This window comes from Lepus europaeus, chromosome 10, assembly GCF_033115175.1.
Source record: "Lepus europaeus isolate LE1 chromosome 10, mLepTim1.pri, whole genome shotgun sequence".
Lineage (NCBI taxonomy): Eukaryota > Metazoa > Chordata > Mammalia > Lagomorpha > Leporidae > Lepus > Lepus europaeus.
Window position 1 is genome coordinate 112,570,847 of NC_084836.1, and position 24,389 is coordinate 112,595,235.

The window sequence follows — 24,389 nt, forward strand, 5'->3', positions numbered from 1 at the left end:
GCCGGGCTGCCCGGAGAATGTGGGCTTTTCAGAGCAGACCTTTGAAATCGAGCAAGAATAACTTTAAACAATAAGATGCTTCTCTCTCCCCCTCGGCTGTTGCCCAGGCAACGCCGGAGTGCTCAACAACTGTTTAGTTTTTTAAGAAACCAAATCTCCCTCCCTTTGGTCAGCTACCGCCAGGAAGATGAAGAGGCGGCGGAGGCGCCCCTTGCGGCCCATTGTGCGGGAGCCCGGGTCAGCCGCCTGCAGCAGTGACATTTAAATCCGATGCCACATATTATATATGAACCTGGGGCTGCACGCCCCGCGTCTCCTGCTCCCTGACCGGCGAGCCTGCAAGCTCCCGCCCCCGGCTCCTTGCCCATGCGTGGCTTTGCAGTTTGGGGGGCACGGCCAGAGGCCCACCGCTGCCTGGGTGGGTGTGGGGTGGCAATCGCCATGACCACGCTCAGTAGAGCAAGGGTCACCTCGTCCCCAGGGCAGTGTTTACCCCTGAAAGCTCTGCCCCGACCCCCCAGTGAGAACTGCAGCAGCTCGCCTCTTCCATGTTGTCCTGCTTGCAAGGCAGACCGGGCGCCCGTGGTCCCTGCAGGGCCTCCAACCGCCCAGCCAGGGAGGCCATCACAACCCCACGTCACAGGCAAAGAGGCTGTGGCCTCTTCTTTCCAGACATGGACACTGAGGCCCTGGGGACCAAAGTGCTGGCCCTGGGGGCAGTGGGATTCAAACCCAGGCCAGCCCAGCTCCGAAGCTGAGCTCCTTCATCTCATCCCACACTTGCCTTGCCTGGTGAGGCTCTGTGATGAGGTGGGGGGGGACACAGGCCGATCTTTCCAGGCCCTGGGGGCTTGGCCACTGTGTTCTTTGCAGGAAGGGCCCAGCGCCCCACTTTGCCTCCATGGAAGGGAAATGATGGAGCTTCGGCAATGTGGAATTCTGGGTTGTCAGAGAACATACTCAAAGCCTTGCTTTGCTTATCTGTAAAATGGCGACAGCCGGCAGCATGATTGTGAAGAAGATAAATATAACAGTGTCTGGCTGGCGCCGCGGCTCACTAGGCTAATCCTCTTCCTGTGGTGCCGGCACACCGGGTTCTAGTCCCGGTTGGGGCACCGGTTCTGTCCCAGTTGCCCCTCTTCCAGTCCAGCTCTCTGCTGTGGCCCGGAAGGGCAGTGGAGGATGACCCCAAGTCCTTGGACCCTGCACCCGCATGGGAGACCAGGAGGAAGCACCTGGCTCCTGGCTTTGGATCGGTGCAGCGTGTCGGCCATAGCGGCCATTTGGGGGTGAACCAACGGAAAGAAGACCTTTCTCTCTGTCTCTCTCTCTCTCACTGTCTAAATCTGCCTGTCTAAATAAATAAATAAATAAATAAATAAATAAAACAGTGTCTCTTAGAGGACTTGAGAGAGAGAGAGAGAGAGAGAGGGAGGAAGGATCTTCCATGTGCTGGTTCACTCATGACCGCAGCAGCAAGGGCTGGCCCAGACCAAAGCTAGGAGCCAGGAGCTTCTTCTTGGTCTCCCACACGGATGGCAGGGACCCGAGTACTTGAGTCATCGTCTGCTGCCTTCCCAGGTGCATTAATAGGAGCTGGATCAGAAACAGAGCCGCTGGGACACGAGGCCGGCACTGTGAGCAGTGGCTTGGTCTGCTGTGCCCCAGGCCCTACCGTGCTCTAAGCAGGGTTCAGAGAACCTCCTTTAGTCACCACCACATCCCCAGGCCCACCTATGTGAGGAAACGGAGACCGGCAGGGGTTAGAAATGGAAGCCGATGACCATCAACCCCCAGCACCAGCCCGACACACGGGAGAGCAGAGTGGATGCTGGCCCCTCTCCCGCGGGGACACGAGGAGGGGCTTCTCTGTCCCGGAAACAAAACAAGGCAGGAAGTTCCATGCCAAGAAGCCGGCCAGGTAAACAGCTCATCCCCCAGCTGGCCGCAGACCAGGGGCTCTGGGACCGTGTGGACGTTTGGAGGGGAGTGCCTGGGACCCGAGGGTCTTGATGGGAAACCACAGGTCCAGGCCCAGGCCCAGATCGAGTGAGGGGATCCCACACCCTCATGGGAGGCAGGTGGTCTTGCCCTGTCTGGGAATCCCCAGGGGCTGCGCCGAGCCCCGGGCAGTGACAGGGAGCACAGGCTGGTGCGGGCCACCTCGGTGCAAGAATGACATTTCCCTTCCGCCCCTCTCTTTGGCCCTTTTCTTCTCCAGGAGATCGCTGGAGGCTCCTCCCTGCTCCTTGTCCAGTCCCCACGCCTGCCTGCGGGAGGGGCCCATGGCCCCACGTCCCCGCCCCCGGTGTGTCGAGTTTAGCCCTGCTAAATGGCAAGCCCAGAGGTGCAGCAGCGGAGGGGGCCGGGTAATGAACTCCCATTGGCTTCCTTCACGAGATCACTGCCTTAATTTACGAGGCCTGAGTGAGTCTCATTTCCCCAGTGCACGTTGAGTAATTAACTATTAATAAAAGCATTACTGAGTTAACCATGGGGGCATGTTTAATTCATGGGGCAGCCCAGGAACAGGGGGGAGGCCTGGGCTCAGTGGGGGATACCTCCCCGGGCAAAACATCGGCAGCAGGACGCCAGCCGGCCAGCCCTCAGTCTCGGCAGCCCATTGTGCCGGTCCCAGGGGGCCAGCCAGCCAGCCAGGTGGTGGGGTGGCTCCCTGCTGCGTGGCTAATGAGGTGAGCGCCCTCGGGCAAGTCGCTTAGCCTCTCTGAGCCTGCTTCTCTGGAGAGCCAGGCTGCTAATCGTGATGACCTCCCAGGACCTGGCTTCAGGACCAGGAGCCCAGGACTGGAGGGACAGACACGGCACACGTCCCAGGGCTTCTCACGTGCATGGACTTCCCTCCCTAAGCCACAGTGCTCCAGAGATCAGGGGAACATTCCCACAGGGTTCCTCCTGGGCACCTGTGGGCTTTGCAGAGGCAGTCCAAGCCCCGTCCCTCCCGTCTCCCTGTGCGCCACCGTGGCACCCACTCACAGCTCTGTGCCTCTGGGTACGCTCTTCCCCTGCCTTTTAAAAACATTTCTTTTAAGATTTATTTTACTTATTTGAAAGACAGAGTTATAGAGAGAAGGAGAGACACACACACAGAGGTCTTCCTTCTGCTGGCTCACTCCCCACACGGCCGCAATGGCTGGAACTGAGCCGATACGAATCCAGGAGCTTCTTCTGGGTCTCCCACGCAGGTACAGGGGCTCAAGCACTTGGGCCATCCTCCGCTGCTTTCCCAGGCGCATTAGCGGGGAGCTGGATTGCAAGTGGAACAGTCGGGACTCGAACTAGTGCCCATATGGGATGTTGGTGCTGCAGGCTGGGGCTTTAACCCACTGTGACCACAGCACACAAACTCCTGCCTGGGCTCAGGCTTCTTCCAGGAAGTCCGCTCTCCTGATCCACAGATGGAATCGGTCGTCCCCTTTTCTGTCATGCAAACATTCTTATTACGGCATCCAGACATCACCCACTCAGTTAGTACCCACCCATCCGTTTGTCCATCCACCCACCCGCCCATCCATCTTTCATTGCTCTCTCATCCGTCATCTGTCATTCATTCATCTACTATTCACCCGTCCGTTCACTCCCTGTTCATCCGTTAGCCATCACACAGGCCATCCATCATCCACATTCATCTGTCCATCCTTTCATACCTTTTTTTTTTTTAACAGGCAGAGTTAGACAGTGAGAGAGAGAGACAGAGAGAAAGGTCTTCCTTCCGTTGGTTCACCCCCTAAATGGCCGCTATGGCCGGCGCTGCGCCGATCCGAAGCCAGGAGCCAGGTGCTTCCTCCTGGTCCTCTATGCAGGTGCAGGGCCCAAGCACTTGGGCCATCCTCCACTGCCTTCCTGGGCCACAGCAGAGAGCTGGCCTGGAAGAGGAGCAACCAAGACAGAATCCGGCGCCCCAACCGGGACTAGAACCCGGTGTGCCGGCGCCGCAAGGCGGAGGATTAGCCTGTTGAGCCACGGCGCCGGCCCTTTCATACTTTAAAAAGATGTATTTATTTATTTGAGAGCCAGAGTAACACACACACAGATCTTCCATCTGCTGGTTCACTCCCCAAATGGCTACTGTGGCTAGGGCTGGGCCAGGTCGAAGCCAGAAGCGTAGAACCCCACTCAGGTTCAGGTCTCCCATAGGGGTGGTGGGCCATCATTTGCTGCTTTTCCAGGCACAGTAGCGGGGAGCTGGACTGGAAGTGGAGCAGCCGGGACTCTGCCCGGCACTCTGACGTGGCGTGCAGGCATTAAAGGCAGCAGCTTACCCCACTGTGCCAGGGAGCCCCGGCACACCCCCCACCCTGCCTTTCAATCTTACTGAACTCCTGCAGGGGGCTTTTCTGGCCCCACGGGGCTTTCCCCAGACCAGTGAGTCCTCATCGGCTGGGGGTGAAGGACTCAGTCTCCCAGGAAAGTGTGCACACATGCAGGGTGCTCACTTTTCTCTGTGCGTGCCCCTGGGTGTGGCGGACGCTGCCCTGTGGTGCCCAGGTCCTCTTTGGGGTGGAGGATTTATGCCCCAGAAGCCAGGAGCAAGGCTGGCAGGCAGCCCACGGCGCAGTCCTGGGGGACTGTCTTGTTTTGAAGAAAGCCGCCACCCCCAAAGCCACGCCTCCTTCAGGGGCAGGTAACTGGGGCACAGATGCTGGAACCTTCCGTCCCCTGGGGACCAGCTTACAGTGCCAGCTCAGCCACAGAGCTGCTCTCCGGGTGGGCCGAGAGCCCTGGGGCTGCCCTGCAGCTCGGCTTGTCCCTCTGCCAAGCCCGCACCCTTCTGCCCGCGCCAGACCACTTTCTGATCAAGGTCCTGCACGGGTCTCCACCCCGGGAGCCCGCTGGGCTTGAAGCCGGGCAGAAGGGGTAGGCGTTGTGCTGTAGCAGCCAAACATACCCCCTGGGAGCCCTGCAGGCTGCGCTGGCGTGCCTGGGACCAGGCCCACTCTGCTGCCAGCGGTTTGCTGCTGCTGCGCCTGGGGGTGGGGGGAGGCAGGAGATGATGGCCCCAGTACTTGGGTTCCCACTACCCATGCGGGAGATCCGCGTGGGGTTCCTGGCTCCTGGCTTTGGCCTGGGCCAGCCCCAGCCCTGGCTGCAGTGGCATTTGGGTAGTGAAGCAATAGATGGAAGATCTTTCCCTCTCTCTGTTACTCTGCCTTTCAAATGAATGAATGAATGAATGAACAATGAATAAAACTTTTTTTTAAAAGCCCTGTAGAAGTCCCTGGAGGTCGGGGAGTGCTTTCACAGTATTGTCTGTGCCCACAGCCGCTGTCACTGGGCAGGGATCCTGGGTGCTCCAGAAACATTGAAGGCACCGTACGCATTTTCTTCCGGTCCGATGCTGTCTCTCTATTGTCCCCAGCAGGTGAGCGCCCATCAGACATCCCAGAGACAGGGACAGCCCCACCAGCAGGAGGCCAGCGGGCCTGCTTCAGGGGGATGTGTGAGTTGCCAACGAGGCTGTAAATAACCATGGGAACAGACTCAAGCTAATTGGTTATTACAAAGCAGGGGTGAAGGGGCCCGGCGGATGTCAGGGCTGAACAGAGGCGGAGGCTGGGTGGAGGGGGCTGGGGGCCGGCAGGAAGCGGGTGGCAGTAATGGGGAACAGCTCTGCTTCCAGGGCAAACCATTTCCCTGCTGGGACCCGTGAGGCCCCCACTACTGGGAAGTCCTCCACGGGACACTGCCGGGCAGGGCGGCGAGGAGAGGGCCCTCGGGGGCGGGGCTCCGGGGCTGGCTCCTGCGTCCACTGGGCGTGCCGCAGGGTGTCCTCGCTGGGACACCTCCACAGTGGTCAGGACCGTGCGGCAGCACCGTGCGAACCGCTTGACTCGTGGCATTTTGTTACATCTTCACAAGAGACGCCAGTTCTTCCTTCTGTAGCAGGTCAGGGGGGTCAGCTCGGGACCACACAGCCGATCCCGGGCAGAGACGGGGTGTGCAACCCAGGCCAGTGTGCACTGCCACCTGTGCTTGACCCCATGAGCTCGGTCTCCACGTCTGTGAAACAGCAGCCACCGATTCCTCCTGCTCTGGGCAATTAGGGATTAACCAGCCCGTGAGAACTCCCAGAGGGAGCCCAGTGAGCGGTCCATTCCACTGTCTCATCCCCCTTGCCCACGCCCCTGCCTCAACACTTCCCTGGGCTGGGAGGAAGGGTGGCTCCAAGGACAAACGTGCGTGTCCCCAAGTCCACGAGTGTCAGCCATGTGGCCGGCGCTCACTGAACGCTGTTGACCTAAGTGGATTATCTGGGTGTCCCCCCCCCCCACCTGCTGCCAACCTCATGTCTCTAGACTATAGACTACATCCTGGGGACCGGTCTCAGCCTGTCGCCAGTCCGTGACACGAGGAGCTGCAGCAAGTACCGCAGGAGGATTCTCTTGGTGCCACGTGGCTCGGCTCTGCAGCCACTGGGGTTTTCAGGGTTTTCACAGCAGAGTGGAGCAGAAACAGATGGAGATGACGCCCCAAACCAACAAGGGGAGAGGGGAAGTGGAAGGGAGGGTGAGGGACGCCAGTTCCTGCCCGATGGCTCAGGTCTCTCCCACAGGCAAACCCCAGCCCGCCCTCCTGCCACCTCCACAGCGACTGCAGATGTCTCTACCTAGGGGGGGCGTCAGCCTTGTTTCCCCCAGAGGCTCCCGGGAGAGGTGGTGGACATGTCAACACTTACAGCCCGCACCTGCAGGTGGGTCCTCCCCTCCTCTCCTCCCACGGGGGCCCTGGAGCTGGAGGCTGTGCGGTGGGGACAGACACCACAGCCTCGGAGAGACGAGTCACATCCTTGGCTTCCCTCAACCTGTGCAAGTGCCGAGTTGCCATGGCGACGCTGCAGCCCCGAGATGCAATGGCTGCAGACAGCATGGGTGGTTCTAGGGCTCACAGCCAAGGGTGGACGCTGTGTGGTCTAAGAAGCCAGGTGATTGAGCGGGTGGGTGGGGGAGGAGAGGGCAGCCCCCTCGAGGCCTGGCTGGTAAGCGAGGGCCGTCATTGAACCCAACACACGTTTGGCGAGGGCTCTGCTCTGCACCTTGTAATTACTGCACCAGACGGCAGCGCTGGCTCCCTGTGCTGGGGAGGGGTCGGGGGAGGCACGCAGGGTGCCCTCAGCCACCTGAGCCAGCGGGCCCTGGCAAGTGCCCTCTGCTCTCCTGGCTGACTCTCCCCACAACATTGCCCATCGGGAGCAGGGGCTTCCTCTGACCTGGCTTCCAGGTCTGCGAAACCCAAGGTGGACAGAGGTGCCGCGGCCAGAGAAGGCACCCCGTGGAGCACCCTAGGTGCCACACCTCTGCCTGCTCCAGTGCGCTGGGAACTGGGCCTGGAAGCGGCTCTCGGTTCTACTCGCTCCCAAGGGCAGAGGCCAGTCGCTGGCCCCCTAGGGCTCAGCCTCTCTGGCTGTTAAGCCCGGGAGTGGGAGTCAATCAACCGGACGGACTGGTCTCCAGCAGGCGCTGGCCAGCAGCCAGCGAGCTGGGTCCCACCACTGCAACAGGCCCTGTGCTTGTTTCTGTGTGGTCTGCGGCTTCCTTCGAACCACGACGGCAGGGCGAGTAGTCGCGACAGATGCTCAATGTCCCCACACGGAGACCATTTACTATCTGGCCCTCCACAGCAACTTTGCAGATTTGTTTCGCAAGGACTGGAGACCTTGTCGGGCTCCACCTAGTCGGGACAGCTTTCCAAGCCCCATCCTGGCCCCGCCTACAGGGACCCCTGTCCCCTTCCAAGGACCCTTTCTGCTGGAAGAGTGCTCCGGCAGGCTGGGCTCCGGGAACCGCAGTGTGGGGCAATGGCGCCACCTGCTGTGAGTGCATGGAAGCACTTCTGCCCCTGGAGCCTCAGACCCCAACTCCTCTGCCTCCACTCCAGGCAGGCCAGGCACAGGACCACAGCACCAGCGCCAGGGCCTGGAGCTCCTGCCCCTACTTCGCAGAGGGAACTGCAGTGCACAGCAGCACAGGCCTCACCCAGGTCGGTGAGTGGCAGGTGCAGGTCCCTGGGGCCCCAGACCCTCCCAGGAAGCAGCTGGTGATGGATATGTCACGGATATGCGGCACACACAGCCTGACCGTGGATCCTCATTCTACCACAGTATTTTTTTTTTTTTTAAAGATTTATTTATTTGAAAGGCAGTTACAGAGAAGTTCCAACCACTGGTTCACTCCCCAGATAGCCAGAACTGGGCTGATTCGAAGCCAGGAGCTTCTTCCGGGTCTCCCACTTGGGTGCAGGTGCCCAAGCACTTGGGCCATTTTCCACTGCTTTCCCAGGTGCATCGGCAGGAAGTGGGAACGGAAGTGGAGCAGCTGGGACCCCAATCAGTGTCCATATGGGATGCAGGCGCCGTGTGTGGCCGCTTTACCCACTGCACCACAGCACTGGTTCCTCCACTACACATTAAGGAGTTTTATTTTTTTTAACCTTTTGGATCTTGGTTCCTTGGTTGTTGAAATGATTTTTAAAATAAAGATAATTAAAAATAACTGTTAGCAATATTGACTCCCTTAATCTTCAGAATGACTGAGACATTACTGTCCCATTTCACAAATGTGAAAACTACGGCAGAGCGGCAGGTGCTTTGCTTAAGGTCACAGAGCTAGGGTTCAAATCCAGGCTGAGAACGCGTCAGGACTGCGAGGTCCGGCGCTCAGCAGACACCCACTTCCTGCTTGCCGGGCGTGGTGGTGCCCACGGAGGGCCCCGAGGCGCACACGCGAACATGTGACACAGGGGAGGCCTGGTTCGTGACCCGCACTGGGCAAAGGCCTCTGGCCGGGGAGGGAGCGGAGAGGCCCGGCCCACGGTATCTCCCTGATGCCGCTCCTCCAGGCACACAACGTGGCCACTGCAGCGTAAGCCAGATCTCCCAACTATAAATACACCTGCTCCGAGAAAGGCCGTCCAGGTGATGAGGCCCCAGCCCCCACGCGCCCCTCGGAGAGCTGTGATGCCTCCGAATGGTCCTGGTCGCCAGAGCCCAGCCAGCAGCTGAGGGCAGTCTGCTCGCTCCTCCCACTGAATCCAGAGGGCAGGGTGGGAGCCACAGGCCCCTCGCCACACCCGTGGCTCCTGATCCACGCTTCCAGCTGCCACCGAGGGCGGCCCAGGCCCACAGCTGTGCTTCCGCGCCGCTGCCCGGCTCACTGCCGCACCTGCGCCACCAAGTCGTCGTCCTCGTTGTCGTCGTCCTCCTGCTGGCTGCTCCGCAGCAGCAGCTCCAGGTCAGGGCTGGAGCCCAGCCCTTTCAGGGGCTTGGGGCCGGGGTCACCTGGGATGAGAGACCACAGCTGCGGCGCGTGCAGAGCCAAGTGGGCCCCAGAGGCGTGGCGGCGGCGGCAGCACGGCCAGGCCTACTTTCTGAATCCTGGGGACAGGCAGTGCGGGGCACACGGCTCCTGGGCGAGTCCAGAGCCACCTGGCCCTCGCTGGCAGGGCTGGGGCGGGGTCGAGGGGAACTGGGAGGTGCTAAGAGCCTGGGCAGGGGCCTCCGCGTACCTGGGGAGTGGAGCGCTTTGAGGGCCACGTGCAGGCATATCCCCGAGAGGCAGAGGGCGAAGCCCAGCCAGTTCACCAGGCTGATCTGGTCGCCCAGCAGGTGAGCTGCCAGCAGCAGAGTGCAGACTTCCTGGGGCAGAGAGGGAGGGAGGGAGGGAGGGGATGAGCTGGCGCCCTGCACAGGGCGGAGTCAGGGCCCAGGCCGCCTGCTGTGCCCTCCCGCCAGCCTCTCCTCTGCTACTGAGATGCAACACAGAGGTGCTTTCCGCAGAATTCTGCCTGTCAGTTGTAAAAGAGGCAAACCAGAGGGGGCGGGGCAGAGTGGGTCCAGCGCAGATCAAGGCCACAGGAGCGAGGGCGCTGCGGGGCTCCCCCGTCCAGTGCGGCATCACGCAGGGTCCCTCACAAACTGCCTGCAGAGAACCCCAGCGGCCCCAACCCCTGGCTGGCAGCTCTCCTAGGAGACCGTCAGGAGCCCTGCATTTCTGCTGTAGCCTGGCCTCGGGCCCTGAGCGTGGAGGGCTGGAGAAGTGGCGGGGGTGGGGCAGGGAGGAAAAGGGAGAAGTGGGGAGGAGTGGGGGGAGAGGGGCAGGGCGAGTGGAGCAAGGCAGCGGTCAAGGAGAGACTGGCCACACAGGGCGCTCCCTCATAAGGCAACTACGCCTTACTGTGCCTTGGGCAGGCATCACCAATCAATCACGGAACTCTGCCGACAGTGCACGCTGGGCCTCCTCCGCTGACGGTCCAGGCCACTGCTAAATGACCAGAAGGGGCACCCCAGGCCTCGGAGTCAACCATGGCGGGGAGCCCCTTGCTGAATACCCCCAGTGGGGTGGCTGTTCCTGCTGCCTCCCCATCTCTGCCCCACTCAGAGCTGCACACCCAGCACCCAAGGGCCCCCTCCTCCTCTTCTCTGCAGAGACCTGCCGTACAGGAGCTGGGGTGGAAGCTGCAGGCAGAAGCCCCTCTGGGGCTCCCCTTACTACAGCACTGGGGTCACCTCCAGGTCTGTACCTTAAAGATGCCAGCGATGGAGAGGGTGAGGCTGGAGGTTCTGGAGACCAGGAGGAACTCAGAGAAACCCAAACCAAAGGCGAGAATCCCGCCAAGCAAGAGGCTCCCAAGTACCCGCAGGAGCAGCCCTGTGTCCTGGAAACGGAAGATTTTCTCAGATGTGGACAAATGGAGACCTGGAAGCAATGGGAGAGAGGGGGAGGCTGGGTTCGGGGGTGCTGTCTCAGCACCTGCTGACGTCCGAGGCCCTGGGCAACAGGTGCGGGCCAGAGACCTGGCGACACCGGGAAGCAGCGGAGGCTGCCAGGGCGCCCGGGGCCATGTAAGCCAAGCATTGAGGCAGCGAGCGCCGGAGCCCCAGGCTGCCCGGCACAGACGGAGAAGGCCCCGCCCTGCGCCTCTGCCACACCCACCTGCTGGGCCTTGGCCGGCTTCAGAGGCCCCAAGGAAAACGCGTATCATGGACAAACTACACATGCGATGCCAACGGGGCTTCTGGGCACCAAAACGAAGTTGTCTTCTAACTCCACCTCCCTACAAGCCCCGTGAAGCCCCTCGTGTTTACCTCCTGGTGTGGAGGGGTCGGGGCGTCGTGTGGTCCTTGCAGCTGTGAGGCCGGAGGGACCCAGGAAAGCTGGGCAGTGCCTGGCCCACGAGGCTCGTCCCTTGGTCCCACTGACCAGTGGACCCCGTACATCTCCACTTTAGGCTAGATCCTGCTGGGGCAGAGCTAGGGGACTGGGCCTTTGGTCTCCCTACTTATGAAGGGAGTGGACCGCGTGTAGACCAGGTTGTGGCTCTAAGGAGCACTGTAACCTGCCAACCATTTCTTCAAAAGAAATCACATAAACACATAAGGAGGCGACAAGGACCAGGGGCCCTCACTCCAGACGCACACACAAACAACTTCAGGGACAGCCACGGCCCCGGCCCCTCCAGCACTGTCCCCGAGTGAATGGTCCCCGTGGGGTCTCGGCAGGGGGCAAGGTCAGCCCCAACTCAGCACAAGTGTAGCAGCGGGCTGCCGCAGGGTGGGGGAGGGAAGCAGCGGAGAAACACAGAGTGACGGTCCCCCCCCCCAGCCGCCTCCCAGGGCAGGGCGCTTGTCTGCGCTGGGCTCAGCGGTGCCGCAAAGGCACAGTTCGGGGAAGAGCGACATAAGTCATGCAGGCGCTTGGGGGATTAATTTACCAGAAAAGATTAAAGGAGCTAAATCCATGCAGCTTTGCTAAGTGACGACGACCAGGGGCTTTTGGCCTTGGGTTTGCAGGGACGGGGAATGGCGTAAACACCCAGCGAGGGAGCGAGCGCGGCGCTGGCGCCGAGGGGGCAGAAGGAAGGAATGTGGAGATTTTAAGAAGGAAAAAAACAAGGCTCTGAACGGAAGTTTCCCGGACAACGGGCGGCAGAATAATCTTCCCGGGGAGGCTCGTGCCGCCTGCAGCCTACACAGGTGTGGCTCAGAGTTTTCTGTAAGGCCCCCGAGGGCAGAAGGACAGACAGACAGAGGACAAAGCCCAAGCCCAAAGGCCCAGAGGTGGGTGGCGCCTCCTTGCCCCCCTCCTCTGGAGGATGATGGCGGGGTCGGGAGGCGGGGACAGCCACTCCCGTCCCCAGCCCACCTCTGCACTGCCGGGACCCCTGGGCACTGCTGAACCTCCGGGCCCATTTCCCAGCATGCCCTGCCCCTGCCTGGCCCTCGTGCGGGCAGGATGCAGCCTGGGCCGGGCTTGGGCAGGCTGTCCTCACTCCCACACCTCAGCGTCTCAGCTGCAAAGGGGCGGTGGGAGAACTCCGTGAGTCAGTATGCTCCAAACAATGAGGCCAGTCCTGACGTGCCCTCAGGGGTGGGCAGGTCACTGTCATGGTCACCTCCTTGCCAGCTAGGATTTCTCACGCGGGAGCCCAGCCAATGTTTGCTGGGCTCAGAGCAGGGGCCTGGGATCTGCCTTACCAAGGTGCCCCTGAAGTGGATGACCCAACGTACCTTCAAACACGGCAAAGAGAGGGAAGAGCCCCAGGAACATGAGCGGCTGCAGGTGGAACATGGTGTCGATGGGGTTCTGCAGGCCTGTGGGGCGGGGAGACGGGCCCCGTCAAGCCGGGCCTGCGCTACCTCCACCTGGCCCGTGCTGGGCCCCTCCCCGGGGCGGCGGCACGTGCTCACCGAGCTCGGCCTTCTGCAGCAGCATCTGCGTGAGGGTCCAGCGAATGCCGCCGATGAACGAGGCGCCCAGCACCAGGGCGAAGCCCTCCACGTTGAACTGTGTGGACTTGTAGGTGAACATGAAGAGGCCCCCGGCGATGAGCAGGACCACCAGGACCAGGGCTGCGCGCTAGGGAGCAGGGAGCAGCTGAGCTGACCCGGGTGCTCGAGGGGCAAGAGCTCAGCACACCTAGAGTTGGGGGCCCTGCGTCCTTCACCCCCACCCAAGGGTCCCAGACAGCCCCCACGCACGTATGCACGCACAGCTGCCGGTCCACGGCTGTGTCCCCAGCCTTCCGGCCAGCTCTGAACACTGCAGCGCTTCCCCACGGTCCCCAGGCGGCCCCACCTCTCTACACCCTCCTGCTTTCTCCTTCACTCGGAACCCTGCCGGGCCTGGCACGCTCTCCGGAAGGGGAGTCACTGCCTGGGCTGGGCCCGTCTCCTCTCACGCACAGCGCTCAGATCCCCCGTTTTATACTGAGCACCTGCAGGGGCAGGAAGGAGAGAAGAGCAGCTCGGGCCTCACCAGCTCCTCCAGCTTGAAGATCAGAGAGAAGATCAAGATGAAGAGGACAGCGGACGATTTGGTCATTGTGTACCTGGAAGAGAACAATTCCCACAATGCAGCACGGGCGCCTGCGGCTCAGACCCCCCACCCAGCAAGAGGCCCCGGAGCAATCATGGCGGGGCAGGGAAAGGAGGGGGACCGCTGGGCAGCCTTGGTACAAAGATCAGAAGGAGCCGGCCTGGGTCTTCCGGGCAGCACTGGCTGAGAGGCCTCTAAGTGCCACCAGGGAGCAGAGGCGGCAGGGCTGACACTGAGCCCAGAGTCCCCTCCCTGACTCAGCCCTCAGCGGAGACCAGGCGGTGGGAGGGATGAGAGGAGTGGAGAAGGACAAGCGGGCAGGACCAGGACGGCACGCTCTGCAGCAAAGCCACGGCAGGGAGCGCCACTGCGCAGTCCCCGGCCACACGCCCCCGCCCCCACCCTGCCTGCTCTGCTCGGTTTCCCGCGCTGGGCAGCGGGTTCAGCTCCCCCGATTTCCCTTCCCGGAGAGCTGCTGGCTGGGAGGGAGGAGCCGAGAGCGCGGAGGGCACTCACAGTGAGACGGTGATGTAGAGGAAGCTCCAGTTGGACAAGCCCACGTCGAGGGCCGTCGCCAGGGCTGCGGAGACAGTGCCCTCGCCACACTCAGCCTGGACACGGCTCGGAGGCCCCCAGGCCTTCCTTACCACCCAGTAACTCCAGGGTTAACGTCTGCCCAGCCAGGCAGGAGCGGGTGTGCCTGGCGCTGGGGCCTGTGGGGTCCCACTCCATTGCAGCACTTCTCTGACGAGGGAAGCTCATCTCCCCGTCCCCTAGGAGCGGACTTCTCTCTTCTCCCTGCGCCTCACCCGCCCTCCCTCCTCCCCATCCTCACACCCTTTCACTTCCCTTTCAGAGTGCCCAGACCTCTGGGCCCATGAATGCCCCCAGGCACCCCCAGCCCGCTCAGGTCAGCCTTGAAGGCCTGGGCCCAGGAATCCTGAGCACCCTGCCTTGGTTAGGCCCCATGCCCCTGGGTCCCCACCACAGCCCTGCATAGACTCCAGCTCCAGGCCCAGAGCGTGCGCTCAGGGCGAGGGCACCCCAAGGCCAATACCACAGTGGGGCTCTCCGGGGCTGTGGGAGATGGGGTCAGCAGGAGGCAGAGAGCAGCGAGGGGGACTCAGGGGCACGAGGGCCTCGCTCTTGTTCTTGGCTGAAGGGTCCCGCCCCACCCCAGGCACGTACCCGTGGGAGCCACTCTTCTGAGGTAGTCGGCCCAGCTGAGCACCACGCGGGCCCTGTGGCTGGAGCACTGAACCAGCGCCCTGCACAGGGCGGAGAAGAGGAAGATCACGGCCAGGTGCAGCATCGTCATGAAGAGGGGGAAGTGGAAGCTCTGCGCGGGCCCAAAGCAGACGCCCAGGCCAGCTTTAGACAGCCTGCCCCTCCCCGGCCCCTCCCCCACCGCCACCTGGCCGCCGGGGCTCCGGGTGAGGTGGCCAAGCCTTCGAGGGGCCCAGTCGGCCTCCCTCTGGAGCGCCCACCGGAGGGGGCTGCCCAGGGGCCTGACCTTGTAGTTTCCACCACTTCAACACACTTGCTAGCCACCCGCTCAGCCCTCCCCTCAGCCTGTGGCCAGGTAAGAGCCCCTGCGCACCAACACACGGTATGAGCTGAAATCCCAGACTGCCCGGAGGCTGGGCGGTAAGGAGTTGCTGCCTTGGCCCCCAAGGTTCCCGGCTCACCCCTCCACGTCTCCCGCTGACCCACACATGTAAAGGGGAGGCCCAGCTTGGTCACACGGGGAGGCCCCCTGCCCTCCCTGCCCACAGGTACCTTGGTCAGCCATTTGTTGTAGAAGGTGATGCCGATGGAGAAGCAGTAGTAGAGCAGGACCAGCCCCAGCGTCAGCACTGCCTTCCACACAAAGGCCACGTCCAGGGCCCACCTCCCCATCCGCGGAGGCCGCAGCACCCCAGCTCGGGGCCAGCGGGGACGGCGCCTCTCGTGAAGAGCGCCCACAGAGGGGCCCTGAGCTGGACCTCAGCTTTCAACAAGGATGTCTCATGGCCAGAGCGCTCCCTGCGCCGCCATGTCCGTGCTCCGCGGAGCCCAGCCGTCCTCACCTGCGGGGCTGCTGGCCCGAGCCGACCCTTCCCATGGCCAACGGGCGGCGGGGCTCACGGTGCCCAGGTCCGCTGCTGGGGAGACAGAGAGGCAGCTGGGCAGGCGAGGCCGAGACCGAGTGTCCTGTGACCACAGGCCCGTGCCTGGCTCCACGCAGGAGCCCAGAGCCAGCACAGGCACTCACGGAGCTCCAGCCCACGGGCCGCCACCTCAGTGACCTGGAAACGCGGGTCGGATCACGTCACGCCACGCTGCCGAAAGCCTTTCTCTTAGGTGAAAGGCCAGGGCCCCAGACGCACCGGGCTCAGCCCTGCTCCCTGAGAACCGCACTCCCTGCAGACCTCCAGCCCCCCACCCCCCACCCCGGTCTGGCCTACGCGTCTGAGACACGCGGCTCTGTCCTTCCCGGCACGTGTGCTGAGTGTGGCGTGAGTCACGTTGTGTCCCCAGCAAGGCTGAGCCCCAGGAAGACAGGGACAGCACGTCCACACGAGCCTCCTGCCCACCTGGCGTCCTGAGTTCTCCACTCGGCGACAGAACGTGCGTGCACCGCTCAAGGCACCGATCTGGTGTTAAAAGGGTTAACATGGGCCAGGAAGGCCACAGCCACCTTGCCCTGGCCTGCATCAACTGCTCAGCCACTCTCTGCCTTCCTATCAGTGCAGCCGAGCCTAAGGAGAGCCCAGAGCCTGGCAGGTGTGCGGAGGGCGGGCGGACCTGTCTGTGCCTGGAGGAGCACTGGCCCGGGCACAGTCACACCTGCCACTTCGCCAGAACGTCCCCTCCTCCCTCCCTTCCCCAGCCTGCCTGTGGGGACAGTCTCAGCAGACCCCGCCCCGTCCTCCCCCCTCAGTATCGCCTGCTCTGCGCTCTGTACTCTGTACCCAGGGTTATCACTTCCCCTCTGGCCAGAGGCCCGAGGATGCCCCGGGGCTACAGCTTTCCTTAGGGGAGCTTTGGGAACCTGCAGAGGGGCCTGGGGCCTGCTCCGGACACGCAGTGAGGAGGGCGAGGTAGAGGCCCTCCACAGGACTAACTCCGTATCCCGCGTGACCGCGACCCCAGCACAGATCTACCTGCTATGCAGACACGCGTCCAAGAAGACAACTGCCACGGACGCCGAGGGGAGACTGAACTCACGGTCAAATGGGGCCATGTGTTCTTATCTGAGAATCCACGTCACTGGCGGCAAGGGCACTGGGGGCCTCGAGCCGCCAGCGCGACAGGGCCGTGCCAGCCTGCCCGTGCAGCTGTCCCAGGCCCAGAGGCTGCCGAGAGGAGAGGCCCGGCTGCGTCACTGGCACTGGGGAGGCAGACACCGAGACACACGTTCCCCCATCGTCAACTCCTCGCCTTGCAGGTTACGGCTGGGGCACCGCTGAGTCGTAGACAAGGAGGTGCAGGCAGCTTTATCAGCCGCGTTCCATTTCAGGGTAAGAGCGCTGCTACGACACATCTGCAGTAACGACGACTTAAGACTTGGTGGGCTGAAGCCACTGCCCTGCACGACCTGCGCGGTCTCACTCTGCGGCGCCTCCTCTGGGCTGCCAGCTCCCGGGTGAACCCCAGCTCTGACGCCCTGTGAGCCCAGGGACGTCCTCTTCACGTGGGCGTCTAACAGCAGGCAGCTCCCGTCCGCTGTGTCCAGAACTGGCTCCTGCTTCCACAGCCGCCCCCTTCTCTGCCCACGCCCAGCACAGCAGGCAGCGCCACCACCCATCCCCTGCCTAGGCTGAGCCCTCGCTCGCACCCCTGCTTCCTCCGCTCAGCCCAGCAACTCCTGCCAGCTCCACCTTCCAGTCTCCCGCCCTCCACCTCCACCACGCAAGCCCCTAATCTCCCCAAACGCCTGAGCTGTCTCCTCCAGGGCTCGCTCTGCCCTCCTGCGACTCCCCGGCGGCAAGAGCGGGCCGTGCAGGCCTCGAACCTGTGTCTACTGGGTTTCTCCTCTCGGTGGGCAGGCACCCTCTCCGGTGCACTGGAGGGTGTTCGGCAGAGTCCCTGGCCTCTGCCCACCTGATGACAGCAGCATCCCTCCCCTCTCAGTCCCAGGTCGCGACAACCAAAACTGCAGACACGGCCACCTGTTACCTGGGGGCCAGAACTGCTCCCCGTTGAGAACCACTGCCTACCCTACAGCGGCGGGCGCCGAGAGCTTTCTTCCCGGCACCGTCCCCTGCCCAAGCCGGGGCCGCCACTGTGAACCAGCTTCCTGCACCGTCTGCTTTGGCTGCAGGTCCTGCTCCGGCGTGCCAGGGCCACCCCTGCACCGCTGAAATCCCCACCTGCCCCCAGACCTGGAGGAGGAAGTGCCCGTAACCTCCTGCCAACAAAAGCTCAACGTCCACGGCACTCCTAGCCCACAAGCACCCACAAGCATGACGCCCGGCCTCAGCTGGAAGTCCCCTGGAGACCACCCAGCATTCATCCAGCGCCCTCAGGCCTACACTGCGGGGCCCGTCTCCCCTGCCCTGATTTTACGGTAAGGAAAGACAAGGGTCCAAGTGCTTTTTCACATCTTACTTCTCCCTACACGGCCTCAGTAGCCCCAGGGGGCTGAGCTGGGAGCCGTGGCCACATCCGGGTCCGGCCAGGGCACTGCTGAAGCTCTTAACACGGGCCCCACAGCTCAGAGCTTGCAAGTGGGGGCTTTGGAGTCAGAGACCTGGGATCGAATCCTGGCACTCACTCTGCGTGACCCTGCCATGGGATCTCTGGACTCACCTCCAGCCGTAATGGGAGCTGGAAGGGAGTCACTGGGCTCAGGTACCACGCGTGATGCCGGCTCACAGTAGGGGCCCCCCCTCTTCCTGGTCTCTTAGAGCCAAACTTCCCCAGAGGCCCCTGCTGCCGGCCCGGCCCCCTCACCGCCCACCCACCCTGCTCCCTGTCTCTCCTATCTTACACAACTCACCCCTTCCCTTCCCGGAGAAGCCTTCTGGATGCCTCGGCCCACTCACCCACTCACTGGCCTTGCTTCTGCTTTCTGGGTTTTTCTGCTGACACCTCCCCCTTAAGCCAACCAGCACGATGAGGTGCCCGAGGGGTGGATCCTGGTTGCTCCGTTTGGATGCTCCGCCCAGCCCAACTCCTCCCCACACCCAGTGGACTTGCCAGCGGCTGCTACATTCTTTGCATAAGTCCTTTTTCTGAAAGTTTCAGACCAGGGTATCTAACTGCCTGCTCGGCAGCTCCACCCAAGAGAACTTGGGGCCTTGGGGCCGGCGCTGTGGCGTGGCGGGTTAAGTCGCCACCTGTGACACCAGCATCCCATATGGGCACTGGTTCCAGTCCTGGCTGCTCTACTTCCGATCCAGCTCTCTGCTGTGGCCTGGGAGAGCAGTAGAAGATGGCCCAGGTCCTTGGGCCCCTGCACCCGTGTGGGAGACCTGGAAGAAGCTCCTGGCTTCAGACTGGCCCAGTCCTGGCCACTGTGGCCATTTGAGGAGTGGACCAGTGGATGGAAGACCTCTCTCTCCATCTCTGCCTTTCAAGTAATAACCGTGAGAACCTAAGCTGGCCTAAGATCTCTTAACTCCCTGCTTCCGCTCTTCTGCTCGTCTCTCACCTCCTGCTGTCTCTCACCTCCTGCTGTCGGTCCCCGTCAACAGTTCCTGACCCCTCTGCTTCTCTGCACCTGGCCTCAGCCCAAGCCCCAACTGCTTTCACCTCCTGACCTGCAACTGGCCTCCCAGCTGGTCCCCAGCTCCCTCCTCTGGACCGCACCAGGCAGCCAGGGGTGGCTTCAGGGCAGAGAGGAGACCCCGCCCTCAGGGGCCACCCCTGGGCACGGCCAGCAGGGACGGCCTCTGCCCTCCACAACGCGCCCGCACCGTGGTCTCCGCGTCCGCCAAGCGTCAAAGTCCGTTCTTGGCACCTGCTGTCCCCCAGGCCTCTGCTCGGCCCCACCTCCCCAGGCCCCCGCCCCCATCCTCGTGGCACTGCCATCGCCTGACGTGGTCTTGTTTGCTCACGTGGTCACTGCCCACCCTACCCCGCCTGCACGGCGGGATGCGGCCTGGGCCTGGCGCCCGCACGTCCTAGGTGCTCGGTCAACGCCAGGTGGACGGGCGCAGGGCAGGTGGCTCGCAGGCAGGCGCCGGAGACCCCCGGGCCCCCCAGGCACGGGGGAGCTGAGGCTCAGGGAAGGGCAGGAACTCGGCCGCGCCCTACACGTCCGCGCGCAGGGCATGGCCAGGAACGCGCCGCCCGGGCCCCGGCCCGGCCCTCCTCGCCCCCCGGGCTGCCGCCGCGCGCCCACCTACCTCGGCTCGGGGCGCTCCCAGCCTGATCCCGCGGCCGGAAGTACGAGGCCAGGCGCCGCCACTTCGCGCGGGGCGGGGAGGGAAAGCGACTTCCGCCGGAAGCCGCCGAGGGGGCGGAGCCGGGCGCTCTGGGCGGAGCCGGGGGGCGGGGCTGGGCGGAGCCGGGGCGGAGCCCTGTGAGCCTGGGACTTGCTCTGGATCCCCACAGCCGAGCTGGGCGTCCTGCCCACAGCAAGCGTCCCCCAGACGGTCACCTATTTCCTTTTATGGAACGAATTGCTTGTCTTATGCCCAAAGTGCCGCGCTACCGTGGAGGAAGCTACGATGTTAAGTCTCTCCCGAGCTCTCTCTCCCCTTCTGGGAGCTGAAGCCGGCTGGAGAGTGACGTTTGTGAACTGTTGTCTGTGTGCCTCCATCTCAGTTTCAACAGGTGGAGCTGGGGGCGAGCATCCCAGCGCGAGGAGGCTCCAGCCAGCCTTGCCTGGAGCCCAGGCACTCACACCGGTGGGTGAGGAGCTGAGGGGCAGGCTGCAGTGGCCCCAAAATGTTAGTCTAGGGAATTCAGCTTTTCCTCCTCTTGCAGGATCCATTAAAAGGGGCAGTATTTGTGCGCAGGGCGAACCACTCGGCCGGGCCGACTGGGCTGCACGCTGAAGCCCACTTTTGTTCTCTGCTCTCCCCCTGGGCTGTCCGCACCAAGACTGGCTGCAAACATGGATCCATGCAAGTGACTCAGCTGGGCTCCCCAGCCCCTCTGAACAGACGGCTCCAGGCCAGAGTGTAAGCAGTGCTTTGTGCAAACTGCTGCTGTCGCCGCCGCCAGCTGGCATCAGGAGGCGTTAGTTCATTCAGTGCTTACCAAGCACCTACAATGGTCCCCATCGCTGCCCAAGGTCTTGGCTCTCTTCAGTCCCCAAGGCCTGTACTGCGTGCACATTCTATGCCTTTTGAAAGAGCTTGTCCTCACCCCCTTCCCTCAGACGCAGGAGAAAACATCTATTTTCATCACTGCGGTCATTCAAGTCTCCCAGCTCCCAAGGACGAGGTCTGGAGCAACGGCCTAAAACACCAGCTGGAAGGCGGGGCCTGGGTCCAGCACACACAGGGTGAAGACCGTGTCGTCTTTGTGGGGCACAAGTACTCGCGCTGTTCCCTGGCTGGGAGAGGAGGCGGGCGTGTTCACGGGGGCGCAGTGTGCCGCCTGCTGCGCCTGGCAGGGCTGAGCAGAGAATCCTGTGCAAGTCTGTGAGCCCCCATCCCCAGGCTGTGTGCGTGTGCGTGGTGAGGGCAGGGTGGGTGAGAGGCGGCGGCGGCGGCTCTGGGAGGGTGGCTGAGGGCTGTCTGGGGGAGCTCTCCGGGCTCCCAGGCTCCCCGATATGAAGGCCGGCCTGCCTGCCTACCTGCCTGCCTGCCGAGGTGACTCCCCAGCCTGGGGCAGGGAGTCCCGGGGGCCACAGTCTGTACAGGAAAGAGTATTTATTGAAAACACCGTTACCGACAGGAAGCTGGATTGCTCACTGCTCACTGCTGGAAGTGGCACTTTTGTTCCTCAGTTTTCTCCCCCCCACCCCAGCATTCCATCAGGACAGGCTGATACTGTATAAATATATATACACGGCTGTATAAGTATGGCCTAGAGAGAGAACACGTAGTCCAGTCTTCACTGGGCAGTACCCACCACGCCAGCTACCGATGCTGAGTGCCACCGTGTTCACCGACAGGAGAGGCTACGCGCGTGGTTACGAGTGCTGAGCACCAGGGAGGCCCCGCTGGCAAGCTGTGGCCTCAGCCGGCTCCAGCCAGCTCCCTGAAGTCATGGCCGATGGCGGAACCCATGGGGAGGCGGGGATGGCAAATCTCCTGGGGATTAGAAGCACAGAGGAAAGCAAACTGGGGGGGGGGGGGGCACAGTTGGGAGGGGCACAGTTCAGGTCAGTGGGAGATTTCTCCTGAGGATGGCAAAGAGAGAAACATGGGGACGCGGTGTGGCCTTACCACAGTCCAGGCCAGGCCTCCGAGGGGCTTTCTCTGGAGCCGTCCCGCAGGCTAAGAGGGCCGGACTCGGCCTTGGGGGCTCTGACCGGCCCGGAGGAGACCGTGTAGGGACGCGTTTCCGCCTGTTTGGGCAGGAGGGACCTGGTGGCTCGAGACCAGAGGTGTTTGAGCCAGCCCTCAGAGGAGGCAGCAGCATCTTGGCACCGGATGAGCTGGGGCAAGCCCTCATGGAGAAGACAAAGCAGAGGCCCGCGGCCTGTACTGGAGCTGAGACACGGGCACAGTTGCCCACGGGTGGCCCTGCCAGGCTCTGCACGCCCAGCACATCTGTCCCCTGCACGCAGCCCTTCCTGGGCCAGCTCCTACTCACAGGGGACCCCGCCAGCCGGGCAGCAGGCTGACGGCGGGAGGGGGACCCGCTGTCGTGAAGTCCAGTTGCACACTCGGTTTCTCGGGCTGGCAGGCAAGGGCATCTGCTGCTCGTTCCTCGTGGCCCATTCCCAGGCTTCATGGCTGCGGGGAGGGCAGAACGCCCCGCCTTCAGGACTCTCCGTGGACAGGGGCCACGAGGAAGTGCTGGGTGGCCCGCGTGGGGTTGAGGAGCGGCTGGCATTTACCGGCCACCACGATCGCTACAGATTCTGTACAAGCGAGAGACAAGGCGGCAGGCTGGGAGTGCGGCTCCCGGGCCCCCAGCCTGGGTCCTGCGCTCCCCGGCTCCGGGCTCAGCCGTAGTGATAGACGAAGTCGTAGCTGCTGGGCTCCTTGGGCACGGGCGGGGGCGCCTCGGGGATCTGAATATTCTCCAGGTCCAGCAGCCGCAGCTTCATCTCCATGCTCAGCAGTGTGTCCAGGTCGCTCTTGGTCAGCTCACTGGACATGTCCTTTCCCAGGAGGGCACTGAGGCCGTCGATCCAGATGCAGTACTGTGGGGAGCAAGTTGCGAAATGTCACCTGCTGGCCCCGGGGCAGCAGGAGCTCCTGCCGAGGCCCCTCTGCTGCCGGGACTCGGGCAGTGCCCCGGCAGCGTTCGGTATGGGCAGACGTGGTAACGGCAGTGATAAACCACTTTCCCAAGAGACCTTTTGGTTTTTATCAAACATGGCAAAGTGAGACCTAAGCAGTGGGCCGTCACCTCCCCGAAACTCCCCCTAGAATTAGGAATGGGAGGGGAAACACGCACTGGGTGAAAAAAAGGGACACACGCAGGAATCCCTGTAGGATCCTAATTCTGTTCCAGAAATAGCAAATTAAAAGCAACCTAGTCATTAAATGTGTAAACAAAAACTGTTTAAGATGGGACCAGAGGGTCTCAGGGTGACAGAGCGCCTCTTGCCTGCCCAGCCCCCATCCCCTGAACCCCTACCTCCTGGACTCCGAGCGCCTCTGCCCCCCCCCCCCCCGTGTTGTTCCCTCCCCCAGGCCTTTGCTCACCTGCTCCCCCACCTGCTGTTCATCTCCTCCCAACCAAACCCCGGCGCTCAGGCCCCACCCCAGTGTCCCCTCTTGCAGAGCCCCGCTCTGGTCCCAGCTGGCGGCTCCGGAGCTCACCAGGACCTGGAGCCCAGGGGACCCTAAGTCAGAAGAGCTCCATCCAGCTCACAGCCCATGCTGGACTCGCTACAGCGTGTGGGTGGGAGCCCCGAGGAGACGGACTCCGTCGAGGTCACTTGGGCGGGGGGCCACAGAGGAACTGAAAGGGGGGAGTCTCCCTCCCTCAGGCAGGGCAGCCGTCCCCAGCTGACCCTGCCTGCCCGGAGGCGACCTGCAGCCGCTGCGGGAGTCGTGCCGAGCCCCGGCCCACAGCACAGCAGGCCCTGGCGTCCAATGGCCTTGGCTACCCAGCTGCACAGTCACGGTGAGGGCTCCCTACCCAGCGCAGCGTCACACTGCTCACCTCGTATTTATTAGGTGCGATGAAGTTCAAGGTCTCATCAGGGTCATACAGGATGGAGAAGGCCAATTCCAACACCTCCTGCAGGAGAAAGGGGTTCAGTTCCTTGGCGCAGTGGGACGGCCTGGGCTGTGCACACCAAGACCGTGGCCAGAGTCCTAGCAATCGGGCAGCATCACCAAATGGGAGGATTCAGGTGCGCGGTGAACCTTCGAACCCCCCCCCCCCCCCCCCCGGCACACGCACAGGTGCGGCTGGAGTGGAGCCGCTCCTAAGATGTGGTGTGTGAAGATGGGAGAAAGTTCGTTCTCCGCACTCGCACTCTTGAATGTCAGAGCCCACGACGGCCTAGCCTATGGTTTTTATGCTTCCTGGCCACGACAGCGACGTCCTCTGTCGTGCTGTGATTAGCGTGGGGGATTCTGAACAGCTGAAACAGTCACAGCAGAGCAACGGGCAGACAAGGACAACGTGAGCACCAGGAAACAACTGCAATGGGCTGAGGCAAATTTGCTCGGTTTAGTTCATAAAAATACTAAAAAGCAAAAAGCATACACACAGACTTGGCCACCGCCGGAAGATAGCAGGGGATTCACTCGCTGTTCCAAAGCGGTCCACACAAGCAGCAGCACACGTCTGTCCCCCTTTCCTACCAGCAGGGCACAAGGGCAAGCTTCCCGAATCAGAATAGTTCGGCTCTTAAGTGAAAAGGGATGACCGCACGACTATTGCTCATTTGCGAAGCTGAATTTACTCCTGGGATGAAGCAGCCAGCACCGCCCGTCTGCGGCTGTCGGAGGAGACGGCAGGCACTGTGCTGTGACAGGGTCCCGCCGG

At 62.6% G+C, this 24,389-nt stretch overlaps 2 protein-coding genes across 4 annotated transcripts in view; both read right to left on the reverse strand.

The window, feature by feature from the left end:
* Positions 1 to 8,119: 8,119 nt before the first annotated feature.
* Positions 8,120 to 19,741, reverse strand: SLC35C2 (solute carrier family 35 member C2). Of its 3 annotated transcripts, none has more exons than XM_062204287.1 (10): positions 19,664 to 19,741; positions 15,108 to 15,472; positions 14,517 to 14,667; positions 13,845 to 13,908; positions 13,269 to 13,341; positions 12,701 to 12,869; positions 12,521 to 12,604; positions 10,534 to 10,709; positions 9,520 to 9,649; positions 8,120 to 9,292 (listed from the first exon to the last, which is right to left on the reverse strand). In XM_062204287.1, exons 2-10 carry the CDS (start codon positions 15,225 to 15,227, stop codon positions 9,165 to 9,167), a joined length of 1,095 nt encoding a protein of 364 aa, XP_062060271.1. In that variant the 5' UTR covers positions 15,228 to 15,472; positions 19,664 to 19,741; the 3' UTR covers positions 8,120 to 9,164. The 3 variants fall into 3 exon arrangements, with proteins under 3 accessions (XP_062060271.1, XP_062060274.1, XP_062060275.1); XM_062204290.1 differs by having other exon boundaries at positions 15,108 to 15,469; positions 19,664 to 19,718; XM_062204291.1 differs by lacking the exon at positions 19,664 to 19,741 and having other exon boundaries at positions 14,517 to 14,596; positions 15,108 to 15,196.
* Positions 19,742 to 21,129: 1,388 nt separating this feature from the next.
* Positions 21,130 to 24,389, reverse strand: part of ELMO2 (engulfment and cell motility 2) — a 39,260-nt gene continuing 36,000 nt past the window's right edge. Inside the window, exons 20-21 of the mRNA XM_062204292.1 lie at positions 23,556 to 23,633; positions 21,130 to 22,584 (exon numbers count right to left, since the gene is read on the reverse strand). Coding sequence (XP_062060276.1) covers positions 22,384 to 22,584; positions 23,556 to 23,633 — 279 coding nt within the window. The 3' untranslated portion in view covers positions 21,130 to 22,383. The remainder of the gene's footprint in view (positions 22,585 to 23,555; positions 23,634 to 24,389) is intronic.